The sequence below is a fragment of the Patagioenas fasciata genome, chromosome 11 (assembly GCF_037038585.1).
Source record: "Patagioenas fasciata isolate bPatFas1 chromosome 11, bPatFas1.hap1, whole genome shotgun sequence".
Taxonomy (NCBI): Eukaryota; Metazoa; Chordata; class Aves; order Columbiformes; family Columbidae; genus Patagioenas; species Patagioenas fasciata.
In genome coordinates, this window is record NC_092530.1 from 13,371,275 (window position 1) to 13,389,097 (window position 17,823).

Sequence of the window (17,823 nt, forward strand, 5' to 3'; positions counted from 1 at the left end):
ATAGGTTTCCATTCCACTGCACTACAAGAATTGTGGTAAATGAAACTACAGCATGATTCAAATTTTCAGGCACTGCACACGACTGCTCAGTATAAGGCAAAATTCATGTCAAAAAACGTGATATTTGATTTTTGAAGTTTGAGTTTTTTTGTTTCCTCCTCTCAGATGGTCAGAGATTATCAGTAGCGGAAGATTTGTTTCATATTAGAGTCAGTATTATTTCAGACTAAAAATTTTTTTAATCTTTGGAATTTGTTGTGCTGTATCTATATTTAAAGATGCTTCTGTGTAACATGCAACTTTAATCTTCTTTGAGATTAATGATTACTCTTAAGCAGGAGATTCTAAACAGGCAGGCTGTTGGGCTTTGATTTGATTTGGTGTTTTCTGATGTCTGAGGAGTGTTTTGCTTCTGGAATGCACTATCACTTTTCTTCTCCTTCCATTCCTTTTTTGTTGTTGTTTTGTCTTGTGACTGAGCTTCCTACTGCTGATATAAACAGTGCAAGCTGACACACTTAAGATATGTCCTGCTTATATCCACAGTTTTGTTCATTTTTCTGCAAAAGGACCTTTTTTGGTTTCATTTAAGAATTTAAGGGAAGCAAAGATTGTGGGAATACACATTTTTTGTAAGATCAGCTGTGTATCACTGCGGAGAAAAATAAAACACACACAGACAAGCTGTCAGATACAAAGACCCTTTTTTATTAAGGCTTATTCAACTATCCACTGTACAGCTATCCTTTCAATTCGTACTTCTCTTGATGTGGAATCTGTAATTTATGGCGATGGAAGCCAATCTTCCATTTTTACAAGAAAGGAATTGCAAAAGAATACAAGAAGAAAAAGTAGAATATGAAGGCACCTTTTTTTTTTGTGGGAAAACACATGGCTGTCCTAAAACCATTCATCTAATTAATTCAGATTATTTTTAAAGTCTTACAGCAACCTGACAAAGTTCCATCATGCTTGACATATAAAGGTTCTAGTAGCTTAACTTTTTTGTGGTCCACGGGCTTCTACTTAAGTAGGATTTAGTAAAGGAACTATAAGAAAGAAGAACAAATGCTTTTCAGTGCAAGGGTTCAGATAAATACATAGAACTGTGATTATGCTGTGTAGTGGCAAAGAAATGCATGCTTTTCTCTCCAAATGTGATATTTAAAACACGGTTAAAGGATTGTTTTATGTTCGGGGTGAAAGATCAAGGGGTATGATGGTTCCCTGGTAGTTTGTAGCATCACAAACCTGCATCTTGGCTATCGATGAATTTTGTGTTTTAAAAGTAGAACCTAAGAAAGTTTAGTCTCTGCAAAATTTGAAGCTGTTCAAATATTGTCCGAAATATCCATGGATTAACCTGGGAATAGTTGTTGACACTTAAAAATACACTGTTGTCATTATAACCTGGTAAATTAACCTGATGACTCTGCAAGAAATTTTTTCAAATAAATTTCGCTTATAACTGGAAACACCATTTTCTGGGGAATACTCTCTTTAAACTGGGATTTTAAATGGCTGGTTTCTTCCCATATGTTTTCAAAGGTCAGATTTTAATTAAAAACCTTCGGGTCGCTCTCTCATTAGGTGACAGTGACAGAGTTACTCAGGAATAGTCAGCTTCTTGATATAACTGCCTGTGAAACATTTCCTTGTTCTGTAGCAAGACTTTCTCCCAAGTGGAAATATGCATTTGGAGCTATTGTTTTATATATGATAGATATGTAAAAATATATATAAGTAATATATATTATATAAAAACTTTGCATTCTGGACTGTATAAACTAAAAAATAAATCTAACAATTTTTATGTTCTTCAGATAAAAAGTAATCTTTCAAGGTTTTCAGGTGACACAGATATGTCAAGGAGATACAGTGCTACTGTAATGGTCAGCAAGAAACAATCTCTTTCATTATTTTTCTTTTGGGAAAACAAGGTTGAAAACTCTGTCTAGGATAGGTAACTATCCAGGCTATGAATCATTCACTGAAATGGTTTATTTTATATATTTTGTTCTTAAAATTAAATAGCTAAGATGAAAGAGCAGACAGCAAAATGTAGGGTAATTCTTAGTGATTAGTCAGATTCTTACATCTCTCAGATGGCACATGTTAAGAGATAAAATTGTAATTTGATTTTTTCCAAAAATATGCATAGCTTAATAAGAGAATAAGAATTTTATGAATAAATGTGTGATCAAATTTAGTTAGAAGTTTAGCGCTATGTTCCATTTTGGCCTTAAAAATCTTAGTGTACTGGTTTCTTGAGTGGGGAATGAATCTTTTCAAGACCAGTTGGGTGTCAGAACTGTGATATTAAAAGTGTGGCTGGAGATGTGTTACTGAAGCCTGTGATGTGTTAAAATCACAGACTTCTGTGATGGATGCAAAACGTTGTGTAACGTTCTGGCTAAAAGTTCACTGTGGAAATCCAGCATAACACATACTAGATGGATTAAATAACTATTTCAGAATTTTAGTGGAGATTCAACATCCCATTTTCAATGAGAATCTTCAGGGGTTTTCATGATCTAGTGCTCTGGTTTATGGCTTCTGGTTGGAGAAGGAGAATCAGATGTTTGTCAATAACAGCCAAAAGTACAACAGACCACAGACCAGTGAACGCTGATAAAATTAAGCCAATTAAGGAAATAGTGGAAGAGTCCCCAGAAATGTCTTTCTTCCAACTAATCACATTTTAGGACAGTGTTTTCAAGATTTCCAAGACCTAATTTGAACTTTGTTTTTTTTTTTTTTTTTTTTTTATATATATTTTTGTTAAACAGATTAAATAGCTTATAAAGTAGTCTCATTTAAGAGAACAGTGAGTAAAATCCAAAATGGAGTTTCCTGTGCAGCAGAATTATGCCAACTTATCAGTTTTAGCCAGTCTATACTTCTAGGATTTAAGTAAAGTTAAAACTTCCTGAAATTGAGTTAGTTTACATTAAGGTGGAAGTCATATTTTCTCATGATGGAAAATGAAACCAGGTTACTCAGGGCCTCATCCAGTCAAGTTTTCATCATCTCTGAGATTCAACAGCTTTGCCAACCTGTGCAGTGTTTTATCATCCTCATGGTAAAATTGGAAAAAAAACAAACAAACATACAAAACAACAACAAATGTAAATATTATTTTTTAATTGAATTCCAACTTGAATTCCCTGGCTTCTCATCATCCCACTGTGTATTTCAAGAAGAGTTTGGCTCCGTCCTCTATACTGTTTCAATTTAGGTTGTTGTAGAGAGCAATATGATCTTATCTTTGTAGTATTTTTACTTTTTTTTAAATTATAATTTTATTTTGGGGAGAGAAGGGGTGTTTGTGTAAAAACCCAGCCTGACGATCTTCCCTAGTGTTCAGTAATCTTGAAACTAGTTTGTCTGAACAAAATGTTCTTTCCTATTGCCAAAAGCTCTGAACTTCCACTTTGACAGCACAAGGTGATGCAGAGTTATTGAAAGAATTATGAATCAGCAGTACAATGTACCAATTAGATTAATTAGATTTCAAAATGTGATGGATAACCATGCTGTATGGAGAGATGTGAAACTGTGACCTTACTCCTGAAAGGCAACACCACAGGCAGCTGGGTCTCACTTGCCATGCCGGGCTCTGTGTGTGCCATGTGGGCTCTGTGTGTACCTGCCTTGGTTGTATCTCTATGTCTTTTCAGTTGTCTCCTTGCAGCAGAATTCTTGCTGGACTAATTGCAAAGCTCCTGTTAGTTCACCAAGCTCGTTTTTCTCCATAAATTGGCAATGTGAGTGCTGGCTCATGCCTTTTGCAAGTTAGGCTCTGGTTTCATTTTTATTGAATCAGTAACTCTCTGAAGACAGGGCAGTTAAGTTTAAAGGCTGTTTGTGTTTTCAGTTTCAATACTACTTTTAAGTCACAAGTAATAAAAAGAGGTCATGTGAAATGTTCAAATACTGAATAGGCACAAGCTTTTATGCTGATGCTCAGTGTTGAATTATATCCATAAAAATATGTTTGGAATACTAAAAAGCACTAAGTCAGAAAATTATGCTGTTTATAATAGATCTCGATACATATTTGTTTAACTGCAAATGTTAATTGACCATGGTTTCTTCCAGTCTGTTCAAATGTTATGGTCATTAAACCGGAATAAACATACTATTTTAATTATCATGCAAACATCATTTATTTGTTTCCTACAAATATTAATTACCTTTTTTGCTCTTTTTTCAGGGAATGTATATCAAATCAACGTATGATGGACTACATGTTATCACAGGAACAACTGAGAATGTAAGCTTCCCTGTTCTAAATGTCTTTTATCATGCACACTTGTACTTTTTGTATATCTGCAGCGCATTTTGTAATATGAAAACTTGCTTTAAATCAGATGACTTTCATTAATACTTTTTTCTTTATCTTTTTTCTACATATATTATATTACCCTTGTAAAAACTTGGAACCCTTGAAAATAGACATATGCAGTGAGTAAATATTGTAATACAATAATGAATACTTTTTTTCCTAAGAGTTGCTTGCTTTCTTCTTAGAAGGGACAGTATTTTTTTTTGTTTGTTTTAATCACCAAATTAACTCTAAAAGCATGTTAGAAAAATTAGACTTCTGAAGATGATACCTGTCCTAGGATTGACTCACATAAAATCAGTACCATTTCTATACATAAGCAATTCAGTAAAATAGATTATAAAATGATAAATGTTTAAATAGTTACAATATCATCAGTACAGGATGTAAAAAACACAGGTAGCAGAGAAAGATAACTTAAGATATTAGGTTAAATATCAGATAGGTTATAGAGTAATCTTTGATAAACCAGAAAGTTTGTAAAACTAGCAGTAATTCCTGACAGGACTATGACTAACAAGGGAGAAATTGTGGAAAGGAGCAAACAGATTTTGATACACGAATGGAAGAGGACAGATGATTTGACAATGTTAAAAACCCCAAGTTAGTTAACAATCCAAATGACTATTTGTGTGAGGATGTATAAAAAACTCTCCTATGAAAATAACCGTTCCTGAAAGAACAATGTTAGGATGAGTTAAGCACCATTGTACTTTCATATTTTCCATCATCTGTTGTAAAAATACAGAAGAGACCAAGAAAAATATATTATTACTATTTTCATTGTAGTCCTAGAAGTGTTAGGCAAATCTGAACCAAAAGCAACCAGAAATGTCACAGCACATAAATCAGCATGATCACAGAAAAACTGAACTGTGACAAGAATAATGAAGCAGCTTCTAAATATCCTTCTTGTTACTTGACTTACAAATCATAATTATAAATTGGAAAAAAATAAACTTCAACTGCTGCAAACTAATTATTGTGACAGACTTTGTCATAGGACCCATCCCTTCTGTTTTTCCCATCGTGTTGTAGTCACACTGTTTTCATTCCATCTTGGTTCTATTTAACGGCGTATAGCTGGATAAATCACAAGTTTAGATTTATAAAGCTAATGTTGAAATGATGTAATGGTGATACCCAAAGGACATAAAAATAGCACTGTGCTGCTACACAAAGGTGTAAATACTCACGGGCATACGTCGTCGGTATGCTAGCCCATACGGGTCGGCTTCACAGGTGAGAATTTGTTTTACTTGACTTATATATATTGAGCAGTATTGCATAATACAGTTTTTGTCACTCAGTGCAAACCATGGAAAGCCTGATGATTTGTGTATTGCAACTTAAAATTTGTTTCCTTGTTTACATTAACACCATTGGCAGCATTTCGAAGTCTTAAAATAACTATATGTGTATCTTGGGTCCTGAAACTTATGAACGACCCATCTTGATTTTGTTGGAACAGATTTTGTTCACAGATCGAATTACTCATGCTATAATTAATCCACATTTTTACTGTAATTCTAATTCATTTTAGTAATATAATGCAGTTTGTGGGGAAAATATTTATAAATTTATAACTGAAATTCACAGGAGGATTTACTAAATTGCCAGTGCCTTAAATTATTATTTTGTCTAAACTTCAGATGTCAAAGCTTTTTGTGATAAGACACCACCATAAGAAGTTGCTTTTCTGTTTTTGCTGAAAGTGTAACCACATGTGCTGATAAACCAGCTTCAAAGACCTTTAATTTCTGGCATTTCAGCAAATTGCTTTCTCACTCCTTTTGAAGGGATAATTGACCTCAGAGCCAGTGTTTAATTTTAAAAGATAATAATTAGCTCAGCCTCATCAAAGTCAGGAAAGGAGCTAAAAAGAGAAAGAACCAGGCCTTTGCTTTTCCAGCTAACGTCAAGTGAAGTTAAACACTGAATGGTGGTGGTGGAGTTTCCTGCTTGCTTTTCATTCACTGTTTAAAGAAATCAAGTTTGTATTCACATTGAATTCTAGAAATACCTTTCTGTTACATGTTTAGTCCCATGCAAAGGAGCAGTCTGCCAGAACTCTGCAAGCTTCCACCAAAAGCAGAAAGTTACTTTGGAGTCAGGTAGTTCATAGATAAAATCCCATTTACTTGAGTGCAGAAGGATGCCAGTTGGTATCTGGCTGTAACGACCAGGTACTCAAGCACCAGGTCTGGCTCTCCATGACATGAGACATGGAGCCCTTAGGAAAAAATGAGCAGAGATGGATCAGGTGAGGAACTGGAACATAGATTGTATGGGGCAGGTTGGGCAGAGCAAGGCTGGGAATGAGCAAGCAGCTTGGAGTAGTACCTGGAGCACACTTGGAATCACAGTGGCAAACTGGTTCTTTGCCCTATTGGCTTGGTTTTCTTCCCAATTCCATAATTAATTCCATAATGGTATCCCCTACTACTCTCCAGCAGCTGTGTTGACTGCAGATGCTGTGGGGTGGTCAGCAGGTACTGACTATTGGAGAGGAATTTGACCTCCTCACAGATGAATCTCTTTGACATTTTATTCAGAAGTAATTGCAGTCATTTTCTTCCTAGTGGCGATCTGGGTTTTGATTGGATTGTTTCCTTTAGTCATTGTTTCCTTTATTTGTTTGTCTTCCATTTTTAAACTCCATCCCCAAAAGGGGTGGAAATCATGGATGGGATTTGTGGTTGGTGAAGAATGTCCAGCTCTTGCCTGGTTCCTGGAAGTCTTGATTGGTACACAGTGAGGTCATGAATAGAAACTTCTACAAGTAAACTTCTGTTTGGATAAATCTCTTCTACCTTCGCATCTGTACCTGGCTGTAGTGCAATGGGTAGTTTATGTTATAGGCTGGCTTAGACATCGAGGGATTGAACTAAGTTTTGATTGACATAACTCCTTTTCCGTGAGCAAATTCTTCAATATTGGAGCCAGACAAGTCTCTGTAGCTGCAAGTGGCTTTTTTGTCTCCTTTCTTAGCAGTCTGCTTACTTGGTCAGGGAACTTGAACAGTCACTCAGAGTATTTTTCTTTAAGCATTTCTGCATTGTTTGAGACTAGACAATCCATCCTCTCCTCTCTCTGACTCCATATCTAACAACTAGAATAAACATTCAAGCTTGTCCAAGCTTGTCTCTGGGCTGGTTTACATCCTTCATAGCTAACTTCCACTGTGATTTATTTCTCAAGGTGACCTCTCAGCTCTTTAATTCTTTTCTGGTTATTTTCTCTTGAATTTTGAATTGCTATACTCTGTGTCACTAGAAGCCTCTTGTAAGCTAATGCACAGTCCCAGTAAGTTGCCCTGAGTTCTCAGTTCTGTGCTCCTGACTGCTCGTCTCCTGCATGCCTCACAGTTTTGTCTTACAAACTTAAGATCTGGTTTCATTGAAGCATTTGAAATGGTTTTCTAGATAGCAGTTGACTATGTTCAAGTGGGTTTTCAATGGGTCTTAAAACTTCTGAACATGTTAAAATGGATTATTTAGGATAAGGGAGTTCTTCAGCTCAGCCATCCCAAAGTCATGTGAATTCTTGCCTCCTCCAGCATTCACTGTTTTAATTCCTGCTCTTCCCACCCTCCTCCACATCCTTCATGTAAAGTTTATTATTATCTCTTGTCTTTAGTCTCCTGCTGACCAGTGTAAGAAAATCCATGCTGGTGATGAGGTGATCCAGGTCAACCATCAAACTGTGGTAAGTATTTTGGAAATTCTGCTCTGCAGACTTTGCCTATTTCCACTGTTGAAAAGGTAAAAATTCTTCTTAGAATGTAGCTTTGCCGAACTAGATTTTATATTTATCTTTTAAAACATCATAACCACCACTCATTCTTAGTAATAAAAGGCACAAGTCGAGTCAGTAACCAGCCCAGAAGGATTAAGCCAAATTTACATTTTGCACAGCTGCTGTTCAACATAATATTCATTCTATAAGGAGATATCAGGATATTTCACTGAAGTTCTTGAACTTGTCATTATGGATGTGCCAGCTAGTTTAATTTTTTCTCTCAAACAGTATTTTGCATTCTGTATAATACAGGATTCAGATAAAAAATGCAGAAGTGCTGCAAGAGCCATATATTCTGAATCTGTTGGGGGAAAAAATGTAAAGACGATTAAAGTGTTGATAGAAAGCTGTCAGATTTTAGTTTTGTGCATTCTTGCAGGCAAATTTAATTTTAAGGAGATAAGCAGTTATATAAAGTTAGTGAAACTATTAACCTGTTTAAAAACACATAAGCATATGCATGCAGAAGTGTATGCAGAGCCTAAGGTATTGTGGTACATGATTTGCATATGTTTAAACGTGCTTACCATGGCATTTCTGTCACAGCTGTGTGCTGTATTGTGTACTGAATCTATACAAAACCGCGTTTTGTTTTATGTAGAAATGCAGGAATAATATGTTTCTGCTGCATTCAGAGAATTGTATCCTGACTTAAAACACACGTGGCTTCACTAAAGAATCAATCATTTATTTCTTTATTAGATTGAATTATTTGTAATTGAGCTCTAAATGCCTATCAGAGTGCCTATCTAAAAGCCTATCAGAGCCTCATCCAAGGTTGAATGCTCATATTAATATTTTTCTTCCTGCTTGGTGATGACACAAGCTGCTGCCTCCTAACTGATGTTAATTCCAGTGTTGATGGTTATGGAAAAAAATACAGTCAAATTTTTTCTTATTAGTATCTTAAGTCATAGGGACTGTCTCTTTAAAAAAAAAGGAGAATGGTATGTTACAGAAGAATGGAAGCAGTGTTGCTGGAACTACAGGTGAAATGAATACCTGTATTTATTACTGATGAGGCATGAATAGCGTTGTGACAATGACAATAACTTCCTAGAGTGCTTATAATTTCGCCATTTAACTTTGTCTTGCTGAACGTCATCTCCAAACGCAGCAGCAGCAAAATTAAGAAATCTCTGTCTGTCGTTTGTGTGAGGTGGAAATATGAAAGCCTGACTATTAAAATCTCATGATTAAAGAGCAAATATTTTCTCTTGAAAAGCAGTATGACTTATTCATTTACACTTTAAATGTTAATGCAGCATGCAGCTCTTATCTGTATTAGAGAGGTTGTATGAGTTGTCATAGTTACAAGTTGAAATATGAATTAGACTGGCTTTCTCCATCAAACATGCTCTTCAAGAGACAGATCTGATTTAATCTTTACTCCTGTAGGTTAAATCCCCTCATTCAGCTCCTCAAGAATTGCCTTTCTGGATAGCAACTCTTTCTATCTGTGTTATGACAACAGGTCCAAGGTGTTTGATACTTGTAATCCCTTTCCAGCTAAGGCCACAGTACCAACAACGGAGCCAAGTGGCATTAAAATAGCTTTTCCCCAAAACAATCTGGTATTAATTATTCATTCTGAAGTTTATAACAAGATAAGAGAAGGGATAAATGGCAAGCTGTTTCTTTTGGAAATGTGTTCTTCCTTTGAAATGACTGGAAAAGTCTCATTCTGTCTTCACTGTGATTTTGGGAAGTCAGACAGTCAAGTTTGCATGTCTCAGGGGTACATGTCCAATGCTCTTCTCCTTATAGACTGGAAGTTTTAATGTTTTAAGTATCTCTTTGATCTTCAAGTGCACCCTTTAAGTTACTTCTGGTACATCTTGCTGCAGACTACGCTTACCTATGTTCCTTGTTCACCCAGATTATCGCAAGTCATGATGATAAAGATCGTATGTATAATTACCAGTATTTCCATTACTGGACTTGAATAATTCAGAGGCAACAGCTCATTCAATTTCCATGTAATTGATATTTTAATACTAGCAAGACCAACTCATAAAATGAGGTGTAACCCATTGGAAGTTAATGACGGGAGGTGGTTGAGTAACCTTGCAGAAGCAAGGCTTGCGTACCTTTGGTGGCCTCACAGGTTTTCCAGAGCTGTAAACTGTCTGGCTCACCAAGTGGGGAGCACAGATTTGCCCTCACTAGAACCCAGCGCTTCATCATACAGCCTTGGACAAAAGCTTAGCAAAAGCAAGAGCTAATAGAAGTAAAATTGTCAAAGGGAAAAACACAAAGCAGTTTGAAATTACAACTGGCCGAAGTGAGCTTGTTGAGCTGCTTCATACTTCTCACTTCTCTTGCAATGTTCTTCAACCCTTTTTTCTTGCCTGGTAGTTGGTAGGGCCATTTCTACCATTAGTTTGATTTCTGAAGTGGAGATTAAATACGTTTCTTCCCTGTTTCCTCCTTTCCTTTCATCACATTTTCATTCCCTCTAAATCAAAATTGCAGTAATAGTTTGCATTGCTTTATAACCAGTTATGATAGCTTGCATTTTCCTTTTACCTTGTTCTGAAGCTGAAAAAAGCAGTGTGTTTCTTTATTTTTGTAATGTAAGATTCTGTTCAATTTATTTCGCATCAAGTATTTAGCATTGCCCTCCAAGGAGGTAAATTATTACATTTACTGTACTAAATACTTCCTTGGTAGTAACAGAATTTTCAAGTAGATAGTTTAAAATGGATGGAATTCATGGTCTCATGTTAGTTAAAGCATTAAAAGCCTAGGTGATAAAAATACAGCGGTTAGTGTTACTTCTTATTCCTACTTTTACCTGTTCATTGGTAAGGGGGGCTCCGTGCTCTTGTAAAACATACACGCACAGGTGAAGTTATACAGTGTAAAGGAGCAGAAATACACTTTCTTCAGATACTTGTGTGCTTCAGGGATACTGCATCCCACAGATACTATCTTCATTGTCCTAACATAGTAATTTTGTGGAGATTGAAGGTTTTGTAGCATCTTGGTAGTCCATCAGGTATAAATCCCGTTCGACACAATGTGTTTTGAAAGAATATGTTCTGAAGACAATTAGATTCAGTCATTTTATATTACCACTTGTAAAAATACTTTCCCAATTCAAGAAAGTATGGATCTTTTTAAAAAAATCCCAATCCTATAGCTGCTTGTATCATTTAATCTGATTTTGACTGAAATAGGCCAATGTATTTTTTTAGATAAATTCATATTCACACACTTAAAAAGATCATTTGAGTTTTTAAATTTTCATTGATATTCCCACAACCTGTTATAAATTGTTGTGGTAGTTAATTATTCTCATTGCTGGGAGGAAAAAAAAAGTAACTTGATTTGTAGTCTAGATTTGTCTGGCGCAACCTTCCGTTCCTTTGATCTTGATATATTTTTATCTCAGACTGGAGAACAGGTTTCTTATTTAGGTATTTTCAGGATGCAATCAAATTCACATCACTTTTTTCTTTCTTTTTTTTTTGTAAGCCAGATAATTTGAGCACTTTCAGTTTGTCATCCTAATGCGGGACCCTCCTCAACAACCTCTTTGCATATTTAACACCGAGTTACAGAACTGTATGAGACTACATGAATGTAGCCATTGCCGACTCACTGTTCACTCTTCTTAACAGGTTTTTGTTCATTTTTCACTCGTCTATAGGCAAAAATGAAACTAAGAGGACATCTTTATTTTATTTTTTTCCCTTAAAAACAAAACCTGTAATTTCAATTCAAGTTTGACACTTTCCATCAATAAGTCCATCTTAAGAGAAGAATCATGAGCTGTTTTGAAGCTAAGAGTTCAGAAAGTATCAAAGGAGAGCAGCTTACAAACTGTATATTGCAGCAATTGAAAAATAAAAGACTTACTACATGGAATTTGGTCCAACCAAGGAACACTCTGTAATAGAATTATAAAGATCAAAGAAAAATAATAGTACTGTAGGCAAGAAATTAATTAAATCAGGCGACTCTCCACTGGCTGTTAAAAATATTTTATTATTATCCAGTTTCTTTATTTGCTTTTTTGCTTGTCCTTGCTTATTAGCTTTTAATAAAACAACATAAGAAAGTTTTAAAATAAGTTCTACATCCTAAATTACTGCCACACTAACTCTTCGTTTTCCCCTACAATAATACCAGGCACTAGTTCTACCAGTGCCTTGTAGATTTTTACCTCCTCTCTTATAACATTATACCAAAATGCTGAATGTGCCACTGTATATTTATTTGACTGCAAACCTAATAATTACACCTTAGGTTCCACAGATTGTATATTTTCTACTGCTCATTTGAAACAGTAAATTTCACCTTGTCTTTTTTGTTGAGATGTTTTATACATGGGACCTAATTCTTTAGTAAGAAAATTTGGACTGCCATGCAGCGAAAATAGGGTAAAATTAAAGCTAAGATAGTAATTAGCCAAGAAACACTTGTTTCTTCCATGTTCCATAACAGGGATAGCATCAGACATAGAGCAAATAGAATAAAACCACTCATAACAAATATCTAGGTGTATGCATATCCAGGATGGAAGCAAAGTTGGATGATTTAGTGCCTAATCATCTACATCTCAGCTTACTGAAGAAACAAGATTTCAATTGCAAGTCCCTAAGCAAGGATTTTTAATTAATTGTCTTCTTTGGGATAACATTGTATGCTGGGGAAACGTAAGAGGGGGCAGAACTTCCTTGTCATTAATATGCAATATTTGAAATGCAGCATAAATTTATAAGAAGTAAATTGTGTTAATGTTAGGTTTTTTTGATAATTTTTCAGACAACAGAGAGACTGCAAATCCAAACAAATATTGATCCAGCTGCCCGACCATCTGTAAAGTGTTTGATCTACTTATGTATAGAAAAGTGTTTGATACGCTAGGGAAAACTGACTTTTCAGAAAACTGAAGGTCATTTAATAGGACAGAGAGCAATAATAATGCTTTTAGTGATTCCTGTTGAAAGCTAGATGTTATTAAGGAGCAAGTGGCAAGACTCCAGAAGTCAGAATGTAGTAATTAATCCCAAATCAACTCAGCGTCATAGAGGTGATGTGACTGAAAATGGCAAAGATGAACTTGGAATTAATTTGGAATGTGTTTCCAGGAGAAACAGCATTTTAATGCCATTGTTTTGACCTTGGTAAGATCTTGTCTGAGATGCTGTGTGATGTTCAGGTCATTTACAGCCATCAAATGTGTGAAGTTGCACACAAAAATTAAAAAAATGTAATGGGGGGGTAAAAAAGAAAATGTATCCTTTATCTGATATGAAGAGAATTGTTTTATGGATTTCAGTACTTTTAACCCATCTGGCTGGGTCTGAGACAGAATTCCTCTTTCGTAAAAGACAGAGACTGTGTAGACCAGACAGAGAAATAATTGTTTAAGGTAAAATCAGTGTTGTGTAAGAGCAAATGTCCATGCAAACACCTGTAAGTAAATCTGGGGTAGAATTTGAAAAAGGTCTGCCTAGGATGGTGGCTGAAGAACTGATGGAAATGTTGCAGAAGAGTCAACAGGTGGATGTAGTCACCTAGAAGGGCTTTTGCAGTTCCAACACCTTTGCTTTGTCGTGTAAGGGTTTTTTTATCTCTAAATGTAGTTGCATTTTCACACTGAGTAAGGTTATTCTTTGGAATGATGGATACTATGTAAATACACGATCAACAGCCTAAAACCTTTTCAAACTCTTCCTTGTCAAATTCCATACTTAAATTAAGTGTGTCAAGTGCCTTGGCACAATGAAATAATTTCAGCACTAATTTATTGCCAGTAAGATTTTTATTGAATTAATATCCTAGATGTATGTTTGTTGAATTGTAAATTTGAGTCTTAATGAGAGCTCATTTTAGATGGAGGTAAATCTGTCAATGTGGTGCCAGGTCACACCATCTGTTTTTCAGCACACTGTGTGTTGCGAAATACAAGGAGAAAAAGGAAAGACAAAAACTAAAGGGGAGATGTCATGAGAATTACAGCTTTTTCTCCCAAAAAATGTCATTCTGTTTCCAAACAAATTGCCACATGCTACTTATTCTCAAGATTCTGCTTTTCAAAAAGAGGCTTAGTAATGCGTGTCTTCCTGATCTTGTATCTTCTGGGAATCTTGTTGTGTTTCTCTTAGTTAATGAAAATAACTGTGTAAGGTAATGGAAGAACATTTGGTTTTCCATCATCAGTTATTGTTAGTAACAGTTAGGATATTAATAAGAAGAGTGAATCAGCTACAGGTGTTAATGATGAGCTTCCCATTCCATGAAAGAAAGCAGTCTTATGATCTTCCAACACATTTTTGTCTGATAATAATTTCTGATTTCCATGTTAATCAAACAAATTCCCTTGATTAATTCCCTAATGAGGCGAAGTGAATTATAGACATAAAATATGAAAGGATGGTAGTCTGTTTACTTTAAAAAAAAAAGTTTACACAACCCTTTTTTTTTTTTATTTAAATGCAAATATGAAGAGAGGTCACGCACTTGAGGTTCCCGTAAGTAGCCAGATGGCTTTGCTTATGTATTTGAACAGCCTTGAGGGGAAACATCTGTCCTGGTTCACGTAAGGGTTACTGCAGTCACAGCAGAATTACTTGTTTTCAGGTGGTGTGCAATATAGTATATACTAAATATTTAGAAAATATTATTCTGTACAATTGATTTCCAGATCAAATGGCTAACAAGGAAGTTCTTAAATTCCTGTTTAGTTAATGCTCTGTCTAACTAAGAAGTCAAGAATTTTAAGTTAGTAAGTATAAAAGTTTCTCTGATTCTATTCTTTTTACAAACTCTGTGCGTATCACTGCGGTACCAATTCTCATTACTGCCATCTGACTGTATTTTGGTTTTCCTTTGAGTTATGAAGTAAGACAACAGCAAGCACAGGGCTTTCCACGTTCTAGGTTTTGTAGGCCCAGTTTATAAAGAGATAAGAAACAGTCCACTGTATTTCAATATGTTTAGCAGAGAACATTGCACCCTGACTAGAGTAGTAATGCTGTGCAAAGATGACATAAAAATGTCCTTCTGAATTTGTTGATTTGAATGCAGTGGGTATTCTAATTGCCTTGATTTCATTTACTCAGGAAAATACAGAAACTATCACATTAATTTTTTTTTTTCCTTCATTAGTCTAATTTTAATGTTAACTTTCATTACTGAGTGAAATACCTTAACCCATATTATAGAATCTGGTTAACTGAATGTATATGCAAAAATTCTTAAAGAGGCAAAATACCCTTTTGCTGAATACTTCTTACCATAGCCAGAAGCAAGTGATTACTATTAAAGACTGATTCCTTAAGAATAAATGTCAAAACCTGTCTCGCAGACTGGTTTTCAACTAAGATTCTTAATCCACTGTAATGACTTCTATTTTTTTCAAGGATATTTTTAGTAATACAATTTATAATAACATGTCCAAATTCCTAAGAGCATTTTATCATAGCCTGCTAGTAATGACTGCAGACTGTTCTCTAATAGATCTTGGTATTTAATGGTTTTGTCATTAGGATTCTCATTGGAATAATTTATCATTAAATTAATTATTGATCATTTTGTTCTAAAAGGAGCTCATGGAACTCAGCATTCTGAAATTACATTGATCTATAAAAATAAAAAATAGTTCATTTTTAATCCTGTAATTGAGTAAAAAATATACATATATATAGCCTCTGTCATTTTATAAACAAAGCACAAACTAGAAGAGTTCATTTGCAATGCAAGTTGACATATTTGCATTTGTTTGGCTCTGGTCTGCTTATAATTACCACCAATTTCTGGTTTCCTGTCCCAGGGTGTTTTTAGCAAGTTTTCAATAGAACAGCAACATTAAAAATAGAACTTTAAAAAGCTATTACAATCTTTTTTAAAATTACCACACGTATTGCCGTTCTTTCTGAGCTGAATGTTCACACTTGGGATCCTGGTTTCAGCCCACTGTGGAGACAGGCTGGAACCTCAGGGGCTATATCTGAACTTCTCTTCAGCCCTTGTAAGAGAATTTTAATTGAAAGCTCTTTAAGGTTGTCTTGATTATTTTTCCTCCACCTTCATATGTAATCAGATATTATCTGCCTGTGAGAAGGAGGAGTTATAAACTATACCTGATATATGTAGACTGCTCTGATTCTGAGTATTTTTTTCACATTTTTTAAGAGAATTGGGAATACACACTTTGTTCAGAAGAGCAATGATGATTTAAAATGTTATAGGGAACTCCGACAAGTCAAACGTAGTCAGAAAGCATAGCAAATATAACTGCACGTAATGCTTGCAAGTACTTGTTCAGTTGCTGTTCTTATATTCCTTAAGCTTTTCATTCTTAACTGTTGATTTTCAGGCTTCTGCAATTTGGCCTCAGTACAGTTGTGTCTGGAGAGCTGCTGTGCCAACACCGCATTCTATTATTTATATTATTATTTAATAATTCCTGTGCAGTACAGGTCTGCTTGACACTGGGGCTTAAGACTTGTGGTAGCTATAACATTTATAACAGGTCTTTACTGTGGTCATTTATCGCTTCTATAAAAATCTACCATGTTTGGAACAGCAAATGGATGAAGGAGTCTAACAGAGGTGCAGGAGGCTCAGCTTTTCTGGGAAATAAAATGACTTGCGAAAAAATGTTCTGTGCAGGGTTGGATCCATACTTTGTTTAGCAGAAAGTAACCATCAGCGTTCAAATTAAAACCTGCCTCACTCAAGTGAAGTTTTAAATAGGACATGATATTTAAAAGGGTAAGTGGGAATCTGTCCTGCACCTATTCACTTTCCTTGGGTGGTGAGTCTACAAATCACGCGGAAAGAGAAGATGCAAATGAGTAAGGCTGGGAAAATCCTCCAAAGTCCTCCCTATAAATATGAATGCCTTGCTGTTCTCTGGAGCTCGGTGTGAACCAGTAACCTAATTGCCACTTGCAAGTGGTTACTCTCTCCAGTAATTCCTTTCCAGGTGGGCTTGTTCTTGTAATTTGTGTTATTTCAGCAAGATCCTTGGAATATTTCTTGAAAGTAGCATGATGAGACTAACTGGAGGGGATAGGTCTGCCCTTGGGACCAGGGCTGACCTTGGGTGTGCGTCACTCAGTCTGCTTTACTCGCACCATTTTTCTGTGGATGAGAGAGATCTCAAAATTTGTGGTATAGGTCTGGTTATCTAGATCAGGTCACAAGCATATTGACAAAAATACAAGCTTTAGAAGTAAATGTTAGCAAAGCCTATAAGCTTCGCAGTATATTTCTGTCTGTTGGTACTAATTCTATCAGTACTGTAATACTAAAGAAACTTCTTCAACAGAAGTGTTACCCAGAAAATAGGGCAAACTAACTTTAACGATAATTTGCTGTGAAGTACTAAGTATAGGAATTTCTTATTTTATTCATAGTGAACAAGCGAATACATCAGTTGTATACAGGAAGGGCGAAAGGATTGCTGAATTGAGCCAAATTTATTCTCCTCTTTAAACTAGTACAATTCCACTGATTCAGTGGTGTAATTTGGAAGAAAGATTGGTTTAGGTTCGGAAAAATTTGAATTTTTATGAATTTTATTTTCAGTTCTAAGTTTACATACCTGATTTTTCTGATACCAGTTTTTGTTTTTTTTCTTGTGTGCCTGTGGAAATACAGATAGAAATTCAGCAGCACTTAAATGTGTAAGAAATTACTTTTATCATAAAAAT

The 17,823-nt window shown here is 35.3% G+C and overlaps 1 protein-coding gene across 1 annotated transcript in view; it reads left to right on the plus strand.

Annotated features, from left to right (window-relative positions):
• LOC136106224 (connector enhancer of kinase suppressor of ras 2-like) overlaps nt 1-17,823 on the plus strand; it is a 171,911-nt gene that overhangs the window by 95,928 nt on the left and 58,160 nt on the right. The window contains exons 7-8 of the mRNA XM_065846445.2: nt 4,217-4,276; nt 7,988-8,056. Coding sequence (XP_065702517.2) covers nt 4,217-4,276; nt 7,988-8,056 — 129 coding nt within the window. The remainder of the gene's footprint in view (nt 1-4,216; nt 4,277-7,987; nt 8,057-17,823) is intronic.